The sequence below is a fragment of the Camelus ferus genome, chromosome 4 (assembly GCF_009834535.1).
Source record: "Camelus ferus isolate YT-003-E chromosome 4, BCGSAC_Cfer_1.0, whole genome shotgun sequence".
NCBI lineage: Eukaryota > Metazoa > Chordata > Mammalia > Artiodactyla > Camelidae > Camelus > Camelus ferus.
In genome coordinates, this window is record NC_045699.1 from 38,408,141 (window position 1) to 38,425,991 (window position 17,851).

The 17,851-nt window shown below is 37.7% G+C and overlaps 1 protein-coding gene across 1 annotated transcript; it reads right to left on the minus strand.

The window, feature by feature from the left end:
* Window positions 1-7,211: 7,211 nt before the first annotated feature.
* Window positions 7,212-14,452, minus strand: C4H9orf40 (chromosome 4 C9orf40 homolog). The gene is made up of 2 exons (XM_032477859.1): window positions 13,244-14,452; window positions 7,212-9,221 (listed from the first exon to the last, which is right to left on the minus strand). Exons 1-2 carry the CDS (start codon window positions 13,670-13,672, stop codon window positions 9,063-9,065), a joined length of 588 nt encoding a protein of 195 aa, XP_032333750.1. The 5' UTR covers window positions 13,673-14,452; the 3' UTR covers window positions 7,212-9,062.
* Window positions 14,453-17,851: the final 3,399 nt, after the last annotated feature.

Sequence of the window (17,851 nt, forward strand, 5' to 3'; positions counted from 1 at the left end):
AAAACAGAACGGCTGTGGGAAGCCTAGACTCTGCTTGTGAGGAGCATGCATGCACTGGCTCATTCATGAGGCAGGGCAGAGAGCGGTCTGCTCTAGTGGCTGCCAGTTTTTCCATGACCACCTCATTGTGTGCCCCAACTCAAGTAGAGCACTCACTCCTAGCCACAGCACAGCACTGGATCTGGGGCTCACAAAACCAGGGAAAAGACCCAACTGTGGGACACAGAGCAGCCGCTGTTGGTGTTTACTCAAGACGCATCTCAGAAGACAGATCCCTGATGGTGGCCACTCCAACACAGCTGACCTCCCAGTACACGCTGAGAGTACGTGGAGCTGGACCACAACAAGGAGTTCGGGGGTGGGGGTATAGGATGCTGAGGGCAGTGATCAGCTGTGAGAGACAAATGGAACTTGAACCTAAGTCTGCGTCTGAGCACAGCTGTGGTTGCCTGAACAAGAAGCGCATCAGCCCTATGTCTGCACACGGGCCACACTTGCACTCCCCTCTAGACAGGGGCCCAGTACATGGAGGGGAAAAAAACATACTTAAAGGGAACAGGGCCAGCTTCAGCCCAACCCTCAGGGGTTCTGCTCTAGCAACTTGGGATCAGACCCTGCCTCCAACAGGGCAGTGATGGCTACTGAGCAGAGAGGAAGACCTGCCTTACACCTGGTGCCAGCTCTAGCCCCTCCATCTCCAGCCCCACACAAAACCAAGGTGATAGTTGCCAGCATACCCTAAGAACAGACATGACTTGCATCCACGTCAAGCCCAGCTCCCACACTGAAGGCACCAAACACATAGTCTGTATAGGGATGCTCCCACATGAGAGCACCCCTTCAAGACCACAGCAGGTAACTGTCTCACCTAAGTCCATAGCGGCAGGGAAGGATAAGCAAAATGAAAACGCAGAGGAACCACTTTCAACTGAAAGAGTAAGAGAAAACCCCTGGGGAAAAAAATGAAACAGAAATAAATAATTTACTTGATAAAGAATTCAGAACATTGGTAATAAAAATAATAACAGAATTAGAGGGAAAAAATTGATGTGAACCAGTGAACATTTTAACAAAGAACTAGAAAATATAAAAACATCCAATCAGAAATGAATAATTAAACAGCTGAAATAAAAATACATTAGAAGGAATGAGTAACAGATTAAGTGATACGGAAGAATACATAAGTGATCTAGAAGATACAGTGATAGAAATCACACCATCAGAACAGCAAAAAGACAAACAAATTTTAAAAATAGAAGCCATTTAAGAAGTTGTTGAGATAACATGAAGTGTATCAACATTCACACTGTCAGGGTCCCAGAAAGAGAAGAGGAATGATCAAAAATATATTTGAAGAAATTATAGGTGAAAACTTCTTAAACCTGAAGAAGGAAACAGATATCCAGGTACAAGGAAGCATGGAGGATCCCAAACAAGATGAACCCAAACAGATCCACACCAAAACATATCATAATTAAAATGGCAAAAGTAAAGATAAAGAGAGAATTTTAAAGGCAGCAAGAGAAAAACAAAGAGTCATATAAAAGGGTACACCCATAGGCTATTGGCTAATTTCTCTGCAGAAACTTCACAGGCCAGAAGAGATCGCATGATATATTTATATTGCTCAAAGGTAAAAATCTGCAACCTAGGTTATGCTACCTAGGGTGATTATCATTAAGAATGTAAAGAGAGAAAGAACTTTCTAGACAATCAAGAACTACAAGAGCTCATCAATACTAAACCTACACCAAAGTAAATGTTGAAGGGTCTTCTCTTAGTGGAAAAGAAGAACCTATAGTAAAGGGAAAACCCCACCAGGAAAAGCAAATATACTAGGACTGAGGATCAACCACTTAATTAAGCCAGTATGTAGATTAAAAGACAAAAAATTGTAAAAGCAATTATAACTCCAATAAACAAAGGATAAGCATGAAGATGTAAAATATGACATCAAAAGTGCAAAAAGGTGGCAGTAAAAATGTAGATCTTTTAGAAAGTGTTTAGATGACTACCAGTATAAAACAAGTAGATATAATTATAAGTCAACATATATGAAACACATGATAACCAAGTCGAAAACCTACAATAGATAAACAAAAACTAAAAAGAAAGGAACACAACCATTCCACTGAAGAAAATTATCAAACCACGAGGGAGGAAACAAAAAGAAGACACGAGCAGAGAAGAACAACAAAAACAACCAGAAAACAAGTAGTAAAATGACAATAAGAACACACCCATCAATAATTACCTAAATGTCAACAGACTAAATGCTCCAACCAAAAGACATAGGATGGCTCACTGGATAGAAAAAAAAAAAAAAAAACAAGACTCTTCAATATGCTGCCTACAAAAGGCTCACTTCAGGGCTAAAAACACACACAAACTGAAAGTAAGATAATGGAAAAAGGTATTTCGTGCAAAGAGAAAAGACAAGAGAGTAGGGTAGCAATACTCACATCAAACAAAAGAAACTTTAAAACAAAGTCTATACCAAAGACAACAAAGGGCATTATATAATGATTGTGTCCTGAATATTATGTTGTGAGAATCTGGGTCTTGTTAAAATCCTCTAAAGGATGTTGATTTTTTTTTTTTTAAAGCAGGCACTGAACCCAGTTAGGTTCAGACCATAAATTCTGTCTCTTCTTCTATGGGCATGGTTCTAAGGTCAGTTCAGTTTTCAAATCCTTGGCTATGCTGCTTTGGGCCTGTCCCAGGCATGCATCGCTCAGACATCAATGAAGAAATTGGGCAGAAGTTTATATTGTGGTTTAGCTTTAAAAGTCTTGGCTATAATAGCTTTTGATCTGTACCATGCCTGTGTATCTTAGAGATAAATCCAGGCTAGTGCCAGTTTATATACAAAATTACGGGATCACTTACCCAGCTCTCTCATCTCCATAATTTTCTCTCCTGCTCAAAGCAGCTCCCTTTCCTGGTCTTCTAGCCAAGAAGGAAGCTTCTCTCAGAATTTGGGCTGCCCATGCTGCCACTACAGTTCTGCTGGGTGTTCATTCTTGTTTCAAAGCTGGGAGAAATAGTAAGAAATAAAGCCAGAAAACTTAATTCAAACTTGACTGCCATTTCCAATCCAGTAATGCTTTCATTTAGTTTTTAGAGATCACAGGTGTATTTTAGCTAGAGTTCTTAGATGTAATTAGCTGGGAAGAGAGAGAGTAGTGAGTTTACTCTATCTTGATCAGCTTTGAAAGTCCTAATTTTTTTCTCACTTATTTTTAAGCATTTTTCTTTACCATTAAAACTCTTAATAAGACCATTTTATGATTTCATTATCTTCTATTACTCATATTTTAATTATCCATCCATTCTCTTCAAAGCTATTTTTAATTTATTTCTAATATTTTATTATTACAAATAACACTGTGATGTACAAATGTGCATCTAGTTTTCTAATGATTTGTCTAGGATAAATTTTTAGATATAGAATTACTAGTTCAAATTATAAGAAGGTTTTTAAAGCATATTTCCCAACTGCTTTTCAAAAAGAAAGATATTACTAAAACTAAAGCAGTATCTACAACTTTCATCAATTTATATAGGAAAATATTCTAATTTAATATTTAGGATTACAATTGATTAGAAATGTTCATTTTTTATCCTCATGTATATTTTCTTTTGTAAGCTATCTTTTGCATTTGAATGCATGTCCATTACCCATTTATTAGAATCATAGTTCTATAATAAATTTCTATGAACTATAGATATATAAAGAAGAAATCACATGTCCATCTGCCCACTAGTGCAAAAATAAAAACACCAGAACAAGCTAGAAACCACTGAGATTGTTTACTTAAGGGGTAAGTGGGAACAAAGTAGGAAAAACAGGGGAATGAGAGTGGGGTTAAAGATTTACAGGGAATGATTTTTCTGATTGTACATTTTTGTATAGTTCTGACTTGTAGAACTATGTGGATGTTTTGCAAACTTATAAAATTAAAAGAACATAGATGGGAAGTAAAAATGAAACAAATGAATCCAACTGCAGTACAAATAAATAAAATAACCACTTTGAAGGGAGAAACGGGAAAAAAGAACTAACCTAGGTAACTTTGGAAAACAGTATTTTAATTGAATATCCAAAGACTAAACAAACAAAAAAAAGTGTATGCAGATATTTAATCTGATTAGCAGGCTTGCTTTTTACAGAAGTATGGATTTGCAGTTTACCAACTATGTTATATATATTTGAGGATTGAGCAAATAAGTATACTGTGGATATAAAGCCTAGTTTTATCACTGCTGGAGAAAGGAGTTACAAATAAGGAAAGAAGGGAAGTTAGAATGAATCCTGTATCAGCATGAATTCATGTGTTTTAAAATATTTTAAAATATTTAAAAATCCATTCAAAAATAAGTATATAGAAATAGATACAATATACATAGATATAGAAATACATATAGTTGTATATACAAACATATATTTTATATTTCTGTCAGCTCAGAGACCTGAAGCAATGATACCCAATACCAACGAGCAGATCTTGGATTGAGATCTTCCTTTCTAAATATTATTCCCCAATAAAGGAAACAGAGCTTTGTAGAGAAGTAATTTCAGGACTAGGGTAGAGAAATTACAAGAGAAACGTCTATGCCAGATATCTTGTGTGAGAAGGTAAGGAAGTACTAAAAAGTGATGGGATGTGTACTACTTTTCTATTGCTGCGTAATAAATTATCACAAACTAAACAGCCTAGGGAAAAAAAAACGTGTCACGTTATTAACTCACAATTCTGTAGATTAGAAGTCCAGCTTGACATGAAAGTTTCCCTGTTCAGAGAGTATCATCAAGCTGAAATCAAGGTGCCAGCCAGGCTATTCCTTCTGAAGGCTCTGGGGAAGAATCCACTTCCAAGTTCATTCAGGTTGCTGGCTGAATTTAGATCCTTGAGGTTGTAGGACTGAGGTCATATTTCCTTTCTGGTTGGCCATCAGGACTAACTCTCAGCCTCTGGCAGTTGCTCTCAGGTTCTTGTCACATGGCTCCCTCCATCTTCAAAGCCAGAAGGAAAATTACTCTCATATTGAATCCCTTCCTATTGCATCTATCTGACTTCCTCTGTCTCTGACCTCTCCACACATATATAAAGGGCTCGTGTGATTACATCATGACAACCTAGATAACCTCCCCATCTTAATGGTCAACTGGTTTGAACTTTTAATTATATCTGCAAATGTATTCATAATACCACCTAGTGTTTGATCAAATAACTGGACATTACAACAGGCTCTGGGAATCTCAGAGCCCATCTCTGCCTATCACAGGGTCATATCATAAGCATGCAAGATACAGCAATCAAGAAATATAAAGTGCTATAACATTAGTGTTTAGGTCTGTGGACTCCAGATAATTCAATAGATATTCTTTAAAAGTGATCTTCCTAATGTTTGCATTAATCAACTTAAGGTCTTGAAAAATCACTAATAGCTAACTATCTATCATAAAGATAGTAAACATATACATTTCAAGTTCTATAAAGGAAGAGACCTATGTATTTACTGCCCACTATAGATCCCCAACAGCCACCATGTCATTTCACCCCAACTCTGCTCCTGAGGTGATTAGTGTCCTCATTTTCTGAGGATTCCAAGGCTCAAACTGTTTAGTAACACAGTGTTACCACAGCTGATTTCCATTCATGGACCTTGTAAATGCTAAAGTATACTGCCAATATTAACCATTATTCATACAATAAATAATAAAATACATTTAAAAAGGGGAGGGCACGAGAGTCAACTTGAAGAAACTCCCAATGGCTAAATCTGGGATAATAACAGAATGATAGTAACAGATTGTAACTCATAGAACAAAATATATACTCATTAGTCTATGTTGATATAAATAAATAATTGAATACAGAAACGAGGGTGAAAGGAAAGCTCTTACCTTTACAGTAAATTCCAATTAACAAATACACAAGGGATAATGGAAATAGAAAATTACCTTTTGACATATACCAGAGAAGTAAGTTTTCAGGCAAGAATCATGAATGGGTTCTAAAGATTGTGGTCAGAATGAGAAATTTATATACTTTCACAGTAACTTTCCAGAAGATAATTATTAATTACAAAGGAGAAAATTGTAACTTTACAAGAGAAACACCTGGCAGACACCACCTTAACCAAGTAATCAAAGTTACAATCACCAATAACAAGACAAATTCATATCAAGTGCCTCCTGATATGATGCACTGAGGTTACATCACACCTATGGAGTTCTTATCAAAAATGCATAATTATGGGAAGTATCAAATTGAAATAGAGTGCCATCCTATGAAATAACTAACCAGTACTCTTCAAAAAGTACTGTGGTCATGAAAGGCAAAGAAATTGAGGAATTGTTTAGATTAAAGGGGAGTAAGGAGAGACAACTAAATATATAACATGTGACCCTGGATTGAATCCCGAGCCAGAAGGATGTTAATGAGACAACAGTGAAATCTCAATTCTTTTTTTAGGTTTTTAAGCACATATTCTTTAAAAGAGTTGTCTGAAGTCACTCTTCCCATGTCCTCATGAAAGCACAACAGAATTATGTTCATGTTAATTTCCTCATTTTCATAACCATACTGTGGTAACGTAAGATATTACATTAGGGAATCTAGGTGACGGATATACAACGTAAAAAAAAAAAAAAAAGAAAGAAAAACCTACTTTTTAATTTGTCTCAATTTCCCACAATGCCAAGTTACCTGGGCCTTACTAAATTAACAAAATTTTTTGAGGCAAAATTTTTTCAAATCTCTCTCTATATACGTATACACAACACATTCTGCATGTCTATATTAATACATATTTCACACATATGTATGTTTACTTTGTATTAAAATATATACCCCTACATAAAAATATTAAATCTTTTAACATATTAACAGCAAATATTTCCCCTGAATCTCTACCCTATGGTTTTAGTATTTTTTTGACAGATGCTTCAGAGTTGTCCAAGCTACTCTTTGAATCTCACTCAGACACTGCAAAGTGGTGTCCTATGAAATCTGTCAAATAACCACCTTCTATTGTTCATTTGGAAGACATCTTAGTCCTTATATTATTACACAATATAGTAAATTTAGCACATTACCAATGTTTTACTACTTGATCTTTACAATGAAACTTTTGTATATGCATTTTCAAAAATGGCCTAATATTGCTGGCAAGACCTTCCCATTAACAGATAAGAACACCCATTCACTTGTTCATGCAATATTTATTGACTGTCTACTATGTTACAGGCACTGTTCTGGGCACTTAGAAGAGCACTGAACAAAAATGGACACATTCCTACCCTCAGGTCAAATAGAATGGGGGAAGAAATTTTACCCTTTTATTTTTTCCACAGTATTTTAACTGCTTCCTCCCACCTGCCTGCTTTGATTGCTATTTCGTCAATCCCACCTCTTACCTTTAAACTTCTAGTAGAAATTTAAAGTGGAATGAAGTGCAACTATATAGAAAGCACATTTATTCTAATTAAAATTTTGTACCTATTAGATTACGAGAATTAAACAAATTGATGCAAGTAAAGTACCTAGTACACTGCTTGACAATAAACATAGTCTGAGGTAGATACTATTTATTGTTTCTCAATTTACAAGTGAGGAATCAGGGGCTTGGAAATGAAAAAGAACTTGCTTAATGTTACATAGGTAGAAAGTGGCAGGACAAGACTTTGAACTATGCCTGACTCCAAAGACTTAACTCTAACACTATACAGTTTGTCTTCTGTTCTAGAATATTATTAATGTCAACTCATACTTAAATCCTACAGTACACACAAAACATTGTTTTTTTCTTCTCTCTCATTGGCATTTATCATCCTTCCTAAGTTTTGGATCTAATGTCATAAACAACAACAAAATATATACAAGCAAGGATCAGTTAAGTCAATTACAAAGCCAATATTCTGGAAGCAGTACAAGAGTTAATTAACTTAATTACTGATACTCATATAACTCAAACACAAATTGCTTACTTTATTTCTTTAACAATGAAAATAGTAATAAACAACACAATAATTTAGTTCTAACAAAGCCATCAACAGAGCAAAATAAAAACAAAGCTAATTAAGGAGGCATTGCTTCAGCTCAAATTAGTTATCTCCTTTAAACAGGAAAAACTGCCATTAATCTAGTGGTTCTCAAACCTGTCTGCACACTTGAGGAATGGTAGGAAGATTAGTGCTTAAAAAAATAGCTATACCCAAAGCCCACCTCAGAACATCTGTCAACCTCTCAAGAGTGGCGCCCAGGCAAAGATTTTTGAAGTGCTGTCAGTACTGAGAACAAGTCTAAAGTAATAAGCAATAAAAACTATGCCCTCAAAGCAATTCAAAACCAAAAAATTTAAAAAAATATATGATAACTTCTTTCCTCTTATCCTGGGAAACGGGGGAGGGAAGCACCTACTGATTTCTCAATGTTCTTTATTTTTGATTACCTAAAGTCAAGTTTAACAAACATTAAATATTGGAAGTTATGCAAACATGCTACCCAAATCGAAATTCTCACTACATTTAGAAAGCTCTTTTAAAACAATACCAGGTTTCAGAAAGAATCTCCCACATTTTAAGTTTGCACAGATGTTTAAGTCAGCGATTTGTTCAACTATGAAGAGTCAATAAAATGTATTAGAAAGCCTTTTATTAATAAGTTATTATAAAACAATATTCACTTCATGTACCACAAATTAACTTTTTGGTGCAACAAGAACATCTGAATATTTCCCATCTATTTCTAAAACTGTCATAATTCCTTTTTATAAGACTGGTATCTTCAAATTCAGAACCTAAACATAAATTTTTCTTCAAGAACACATAAGATACTTCCCCTATAACTGTACTATATCCTTGACAAATCCCTATTGGTAGGTTCAGCAGTGACTGCAGGCATTTATCTTTAAAACAACTTTTCCTCATTTTTCAGGTTTGAGAATGGTATCACATTAAGTATGGAAAATAGCTTTTTTCCTCAAGAATACATAAATTCACTTAAGAGATGTCTCCTCAAATTCAGAAAAACCCATTTCTTCAGCCCCTTCTATCAGGATTCCATGTCAATCTCAACCACTTCATTCTTGCCCTGAAGTGTTGTTTCCGTCAGGTTGTCTTCATTTACATCTTCAATGTCTGCCAGATCAATAGGTGGTAAAGGATTCCTCCAGTACTGGAAGGTGTTATACTGCCAAAATTCGTCATTTAGCTTTGATGAAAAGAAAAGAGAGATGAAAGTACATCAATGGTCTAGAAAAGTTAAGTTTCTCCACAAAACAAATTTTTTTCTGTCTTAAAAGCAAACTCACATAAGATTTTGCAGTCTTTTACTTTGCATCTTCAGTAAAAAATATACTTTTAATTCTGCCTAATCAAAGTACTTCATGGACACAGTCAAATCTGTGAATTTTCATATTCATGAATTTGTGAAAATATTTCTTGTTAGTAGTTTAAATTTAAAAGAATCTCCTCCAAGAGCTTCTCTTCCCAGGATTTTCTTGTATTTTTCAACCAAAAAGTAATGCCTGAAGACAGTCTTAAATTTTTTTTTACCTTTCAGTGAGGAAAACAATTTATTTAAAAAATACATACACACACTGTAAAACTTACTTTTGTTCTTTTCCCTGAGGTTTGGTATTTTAAGGGATTGACTTTACATAGGCTAAAATATTTTGACAACTTTCTAAAAAGCATTAGAATAAAAACATGGTAAATAGCAAGAAAATCTTAAACTGATCATTATTTTACAAGACATGACTTTTAAATCAATATACCAAAATTATAATTCCAAGTGAGTGCTGGCCCCTTAAAAATTCAACAGTTTACTCTGAAAGGCTATAAAATTGTTTAAAGTAACTATGAAGTGATGAAGCTGATGTTCCAATAAAGTTAAAAATTGGCACAAAATTTCAAAAGCATCCCAAAACTACTTTTTGCAAAGGAGGTGGCACTGAAATTATATACAGGCTTTCAGGGTGACCATTTGGAAGGTTAACACCATTCCCAGATGGATATCTATATATCTATATTTAGTTCACTAAGTTGTGTTCATGCTTTACATTCACATTTGCTATAGCAGCATTATCCAACAGAAATACAATGGAAGCTACATCTGTAATTTAAAATTTTCTAAAAAGTAAAAACAGGTGAAATCAATCTTAAAATTTTGCTTCACCCAATATAGTCAAATTATTACTGTTTCAACATGCAGTCAATATTAAAAAATTAATGAGATTTTTACATTCCTTTTATTATTACACTAAGTTTTCAAAATCTGGCAGATATTTTATACTTCCAGCACTATTCAGACTAGCCACATTTCAATGCTCAATAGCCACATGTGGCTAGTTACTTTAATGGAAAGCACAGATCTGTTAGACTTTATCTCAGTAATTTCATTCAGCGCCTTAGACAGTAAGGCTTAGAGAACTGAAAGTTTCTTTAGAATTTCTTAACACTGGGGTAGAAATGTCAAGAAAAATTTCATTTTAATAAGTAAATAGGGTTAAGAACAAGGACCAATTTCTCTGCCTTTTGGAAAAAACTTATTGTTCAAAGTACTTACTTATAAACACAGGCCCAAAAAGATCCCTTAATGATGTCAGTGTAACTAGTAGCTAACAGTACAAACTTTGCCACCAGACAGACCTGGGTTCATATGATAACTCCACCACCTACTAACTCTGATCTTGATCTAGGTCTGCTTTCTCATCAGTAAAAAGTAGACTTGTGTAAATTACGGTTTAGCACTATGACTGCCCAATATAGCTAGGTATTATATTCCAAGAAGCCTATGAACTAATATCCCTTTCTTCTTAGTAAAAGAAGACATTTCTGGTTTCCCTTCTATTAAAAGCATCTAACAGTAAGGGTCAGCACTGACAGAGTAATGAATGACAGAGTAAGTGACATTAACATGAGAAAATACACGAATACTTTTTGAAGTAATACCTGGTTTTATTTTACTTCTCCAGTTTAAAAAAAAAAATTTTGAAACTCATTAAATATTCTGAGGTTCTAGGACAGAAAGGAGGCACCACTATTCTGCCTAGACTGCATCAATACAGAAAAGACATCTCTGAGGAAATTTTTCTTAAATGAGATCCCAAGGGTAAGGAAGGGCAGGGACTTAAGCTCTATTCTGAGTGCAACAGGAACCAGGGAGACATTTGCTCCATGAATGGAAAAAGGTTAACTTCTCCATGTTTTTGCTATAACCTATCTTCTCTTGACTGTAAAACCCTTCAAACAAAACCCCTGCATCTTTGGTGGCAGGAAAGAAAGAGGGACTCTGGAGAAAATTTAAGTTCGCACAGAAGTTCAAGAACAGAATAAAAGAAAGGAACATGACAGTTCCTGGGCTTCTGCCAAAAGAAAAGAAAACAGGGGACTAGTCCTGGTGAAGAAGGAACCCCTACAGCCAAGCTTGTTCCCTGCTGTGGGCTTGTAGTGACTACAGGAAGCAGAGAACTGACAGACGTAATCAACTCTGTGGAGTAAGATATAGGTGTGTCTAGGAGATTCTAAGCAGATCTGTGTGTCAGTTCACTAGAAAAATTCTCTTTGCCTACCTATCATTTCCATTTCCCTCAACAATTTGTGGCACACTGCAGTCAATACATTCTGGCAGGAAGACAATCCTAGGTATGCGTGGGGTACCAAAAATAGGTCTTCAAACTACACAGTCCTTATCTCCATATGGAACAGGTCTGGATGACTATCATCCTGGTTTTTTGTTTTTTTCAGGTTTTACACATTGGCGCATGATTTAATTGGAAATTCTAATTACTTTATTTTCAAAACACAAGTGCTATCATTCACTCTTAAGTAACCTGATTTGAACATCTAAAAGTAGTCTGAAAAAAAAAGTCTAAATAAGGCTCATGTTTTCTAAATTCCAAGAAAACTGGGGGTGGAAATAGCTACAATTTATAATTTCATCCAGAAATGCTCATCATAATAATTATATCTAAAGGATAATTTCTCAGAATTACAGAAAAAGATCTTTCCCAACTAAAAAGATAAAATTCCCATTATTTTATTGGCAAGGTACTTTGATAAATTCTGCATAAGATACTTAAGACAACGGAAAAATACGGGGTGGATGCTACGAGGTAGTGGCTGAAGAGAATTTTGTGAATTCCGAGTCCTACGTTTGGTTCTTCTAACCCCAAAGCTCCTGTTAAGTCAACCCAGAACTGCCAAAACACAGCTAGAATTCCTGACTAGACCAAAGCTGTCCAATAAGTATATAATGCCACTCACAAACGTAATTTAAAATTTTCTAATGTCATATTAAAAAAAGTAAAAGGTGAAATAAATGTTAATACATTTTATTCAATCCTATCTTCAAATTATTTCAACGTGTGATCAATTAAAAATTTTTGAGATCTTCGAAATCTGTGTGTATTTCACACTTGCACATCTCAATTTGGGACTAGTCAGTCACATTTCAGGTGTTCAGCTGTGTCACAAACCACACTGAACAGCACAGATCTTATGCGCAGAGATGGGGCAGGCTCATTTCCCAAGGAACGAGAACTCTCCAAAGAGCCTACCCATACATGCTTTACCCTGAGAACCAAATTAATTTTCAACGACTCTTTTTCACAGGATCAGATTCAACACTGAGTTAAAGCCTTTTCCCAAAACGCGAAGGCCTTTCCTCTCTGCTAAAGAGTGGTACCATGCCTAAAGGACGTCCAAGTGATGGCCACCAAATTGGTCACCCTCTTTAGAAAGAAATTCACCACGAATTACAGAAAAAGAATCATCGTTAAACCAAGGAAGGCACGATACACCTTTCGCTGACTTCTGTTGTTGGGCTGAACTTATCGCGGTTCAAGGCCAGCGTCTTCTCTAAGCTCTACAGCATCGTGCCCCACACTCCTGCTTCCCGCTTACACTTCACAGGTGCTCAAGGAGCAAGGCCGCGTCTACCTCACCCGACGGTCAGTTTCCCCCTAGTTTAGCTTAGAGCTCTCAGCCTGTCCGACTCTCCCAAAATGCTGCTAAGGGTGGGCTGTGGAGCCCTTAGTGTGTCGCCTAAGGGTCGCTGTTTAAGTCCCGCGGCGGGGAACCCGTTTTTCATCTTGGGGGCATCTTGACGAACACGTCTAGAGGGGAACGATTGGTTCCTTCCCGGTGCGCAAAATGCCTAGAAAAGGGTGACCCCTTCTGCCCTCACTCCGCCCCCGTCCCCGGAGCGCCCAGCCTACCGGCAGCCCCTACCTGGCGCGGTGCGGCCCCCCAGTCTCCCCGTGGGGGCTCTGCGCGCCCCGCCCCGTCGTCGCCACCGCCCCTCGGGGGCCGGACACCCCGGGGCTCCTCCCCCGGCCCGCGGGGCCTCACGGGCGGCTGCAGCAGCGGCGGCTCGCCGGTCTCTAGGCCGCGGCCCTCACGCTCCGCGCCGCCCGGAGCGCCGGTGTCCCCGCCGTCGCGGCGCTTGTTGGGCGAGACCGAAGGCTCAGTCATAGCCCCCGCGTCGATTTTACGCTTTCGAGGCAGCTCCGGGACGCCGAGGGGCTGCCCGGGATGCGAGGCCCCCGGCGGCGGGATCCAGAGCGGCGGCGGCGGCGGCTCCTCAGGAAAGTCGCAGAGCAGGAGCCGCTTCCAAGGCACGTGGAACGTCAGCGGCTCGGCCGCACGCCGCTTGGCCATGGGCCCCGAAGGCTCGGGCGGAGCCCGCCCAGCGTCGGAGGCCGAGCGCCGATAGCTGCGGGGGCGTACGGCGAGGGAGGAGCGCGCAGCGCGCGAGGGAGGGCGAGGACCGAGTCCCGACTAGGCGGTGGCAAGAAGGTGCAGAGGGCGGGGCGGCCGGTCCGGCCCTGCCCGCGCGCGTTGCTTCTCCGCCGCTGAGGTGCGACCGGACGTTGGGGAGCAACCGCGAAGCGGCGGAGATTCGAACCTGCGCACAAATGTGCGCGCGCGCACCCGCGCCGGCCAGGCGGAGCCGCTGGTTGGTGGAGGCTCGTGGGGCGCGCTCCCGAGCGCCCCTGCGGCCGGAAGTGCGCGAGGCGGGAAGGCCGAGGCGGGCTTATTAAAGGCCCAGTCGAGTTGCCCTGGGAGGGCGTGACCTTCCCTCAGGGGCGGGGAGAGAAGCGTGCGCAAAGCCGGAGCTTAAACTGTGTATGTTAGTATTCCTTTCCTCGAGTCAGTGGCCACCTGGACGTCCCCAGGAGGCTAAAACAGAAAGTTACACAAACTTAATAAATCAGTATTAAGAGGCTGTAGCTCTTTGCTAAGGGATTATTCGAGACAAGTTGCTGAGCGGGGGTCAGGGCTGAGTGAAGTAGCTAAAGCCAACAAGCAACACGTAAAAACAAAGCAAAAGCAAAAAACAAAAACAAATAAATAAAAAATAGCGTGTTTTGCACTGGCTGCTGTGAACTGAAGTAGCCACCACATTCCTCGAGCTTTTATTAAAAATTAGTTGATAAAGTTGCAGACATGTGCAGCTCATCCAAAATAGCTCATCGAAGAGCCAAGCCTGGAGTACAGCTCTTTTCTAAGTGAAAACGAAAGTTATTTGGTTCTCAAATTATGTGGGAAGCACAGATTTCAGCCCTGCTTGCTTTGCATGATGATCAACAGTGAGATTCCAAGATACTCCTTTTAGCAAGCAAAGTGAGTGAGGAGAGAGAACCGTATATTTACTACTATATCTTATATTTAAATAGTTGATAAAGATAGTAACCAAGTAAAAAGATGAGGAAAAAAATTATAAGTGCTTTGAAGAGAGATGCTACTATGATCTAGAGAAGTGTGCAAGGAAGATCATTGTGCTCTAATTGGTTGGTACTACCTATATATTAATTACGCCATGCCCCTACACCTCAAGGCTGTTGTGAGAAGCTAGGACAACCACCTACTTACTAGTAAGTACAGAAATGTAATAAGTAGGGTAGTAAATATAGCTTTTTTTGTTTGATCTTTCCATTTCCTCTTTTGTTTTGTCTTTCCTTTCATCTCCCTATCCCTCTCCCTTCTGGCAACCACTTACTTGTTCTCTGTATTTATGACATGTTTCTCTTTTGTTGTCTCATTTGTTTTGATTTTTAGATTCAACATATAAGTGAAATCTTACAGTATTTGTCTTTCTCTGACTTGTTTCACTTACCATAATACCGTCTAGATCTATCTGTATTGCTGCAAATGGCAAAATCCCCATTCTTTTTCATGGCTGAATAATATTCCATTGTATATACACATCTTTATCCATTTATCTATCTGTGGGTACTTAGGTTGCTTCCTATCTTGGCTGTGTAAATAATGGTGCAGTGAACATAGGGATGCATATATCTTTTCAAATTAGTGTTTGTTTTATTTGAATATATATCCAGGAGTGGAACTGAGGGATCATATGGTAGTTCTATTTTTAACTTTTTGAGGAACATCCATACTGTTTTTCATAGTGGCTGCATCAGTTTACATTCCCACCGGTAGTACATGAAGGTTCCCTTTTCTCCACGTGCTTGCCAACTCTTGTTATTTATTTGTTGTCTTTCTGATAATACCTCATTATGGTTTTGATTTGCATTTCCCTGATGATTAGTGATGTTAAGCATCTTTTCATGTGCTTGTTTGCTAACTGTATGTCTCCTTTGAGAAAGAGTCATTTAGGTCCTTAGCCCATTTTTTAATTGGGTTGTTGGTTTTTTGATGCTGAATTGTATGAATTCTTTGTATATTTTGGATATTAACCCCTTGCCAGATATATTGTTTGCAAACATCTCCCGTTCAGTAGGCTGCCTTTTCATTTTGTTGATGGTTTTCTTCGTTGTGCGAAGCTTTTAAGTTTGATTAGGCCCCATTTGTTTATTTTTGCTTTTGTTGTGCTTGCCTGAGGAGACATAGCCAAAAAAAATACTAAGACTGATGTCAAAGAGCTTACTGCCTCTGTTTTCTTCTAGAAGTTTTATGGTTTCAGGTCTTACATTTAAGTCTTTAATCCGTTTTGAGTTTATTTTTGTATATGGTGTAAGAAAGTAGTCCAGTTTGATTCTTTTGCATGTAGCTACCCAGTTTTCCCAGCACCATTTATTGAAGAGGCTGTTTTTTCTTTGTTATGTAGTCTTGCTTCCTTTGTCATAGAGTAATTGACTATATTAAGTGTGGGTTCATTTCTGGACTCTCCATTCTGTTCCATTGATGTATGTGTCTGTTTTTATGCCAATGCCAAATTGTTTTTTTTTTTAATTGAAGTATAGTCAGTTTGCAGTTTTGTGTCAGTTTTTGGTGTACAGCACACAATGCTTCGGTCATATAGAAACATACATATATTCGTTTTCATATTCTTTTTCACTGTAAGTTACTACAAGATATTGAATATAGTTCCCTGTGCTATACAGTATAAACTTGTTATTTTATATATATATATATGTGTATATGTATGTGTATATGTGTATATATATGTATGTATGTTAGTATCTGCAAATCTCAAACTCTCTATCCCTTCCCACCCCCTTCCCCCACTGGTAACCATAAGTTTGTTTTCTATGTGTGTGAGTCTGTTTCTGTTTTGTAAAACTGTTTTGATTACTGTAGCTTTGTAGAATAGCGTGAAGTCAGGGAACGTGAGACTTCCAGTTCTGTTTTGGCTATTTGGGATCTTCTGTATTTTTGTATAAATTTTAGAATTATTTGTTTTAGTTCTGTGAAAAATGCCATTTGTATTTTGATAGAGATTGGATTAAATCTATAGATTACCTTGGGTAGTATGGTCATATTAAATTAATTCTTCCAGCCCAGGAACACGGTACATCTTTCCATCTGTTTGTGTTGTCTTCAATTATTTCTCTCATCAGTGTCTTATAGTTTTCCTACTGGTCTTTTACCTCCTTAGTTAGATTTATTCCTGGGTATTTTGTTCTTTTTATTCTTTTTGATGCAGTTGTAAATGGGATTATTTTCCTAATTTCCCTTTCTGATTCCTTCTTGTTTAAAATTGATAACCCATCTATCTCAAATAGATGAAGAGTTTGCCTTTTTCAAATTAGTGACACAGATTAGATATGAAAGAGCTTAATTTTATCTAAAGGTTTTGAGTGTATCCTTCCTAAGATGAAAAAGTACAGTTTAGCAAATAGAAGCTCATTCCCTTGCAGTCCTTTCCACATACTTTTTTTTCTAAATTGTAAAATGTACCATATGTACAAAAAGTTGTATAAAACATATATGTAGTTAAAAGAAAGATAGTGAGATACCCAAGCACCCAGTTTCAGATATAGAGTATTACTAGTACGAGAATATGACAAGGTACCTACATGCCTCGCCCACTGGTGCCTCCCTCCTTTCCACTCCGGGTAATTACTGTTTTGATTTGAATTTTGAATTAACAATGCTTCTGCTTTTCTTTGTAATTTCCCCATCTGTATATGTATTTCTAAATAGCATTTTTAGTTTTGTTGGTATATAGACAGCTTTATTGAGGCCAAATTGACATAAGATAAACTGCATATATTTAAAGTATTTAATTTGCTGAGTTTTGACGTATGTATACACCTGTGAAACTGTAACTGCAATTAAGATAATGCACATATCCTTCACGCCCAAAAGTTTTCTCTTGCCCTTTTGTAATCCCTCCCTCCTCCCTCGGCAGTGTGACCACTGCTTTACTTTCGGTCACTATAGATTTATTTGCATTTTCTAGAGTTTTTTCTTTTTTTAAATAAATGGAATCATAGTATATATACTCTTTTGTTTGGCTTTTTTCCCTCAACACAGTTATTTTGAAATTCATCCAAGTTATTACATATTCATTCCTTTTTATTACCCGGTAGTATTCTGTTGTATAGATATGTCAGAGTTTTTTTTTTTTATCCATTCACCTATTGATGG

What these genes read in the sequence shown, in the direction of transcription:
- C4H9orf40 (XM_032477859.1), bottom strand. Translation starts at nt 13,672, where the DNA reads ATGGCCAAGCGGCGTGCGGCCGAGCCGCTGACGTTCCACGTGCCTTGG. An exon ending in GGGGGGCCGCACCGCGCCAG is followed by an intron (nt 9,222 to 13,243) that starts GTAGGGGCTGCC and finishes TTTTCATCAAAG; the next exon opens with CTAAATGACGAATTTTGGCA.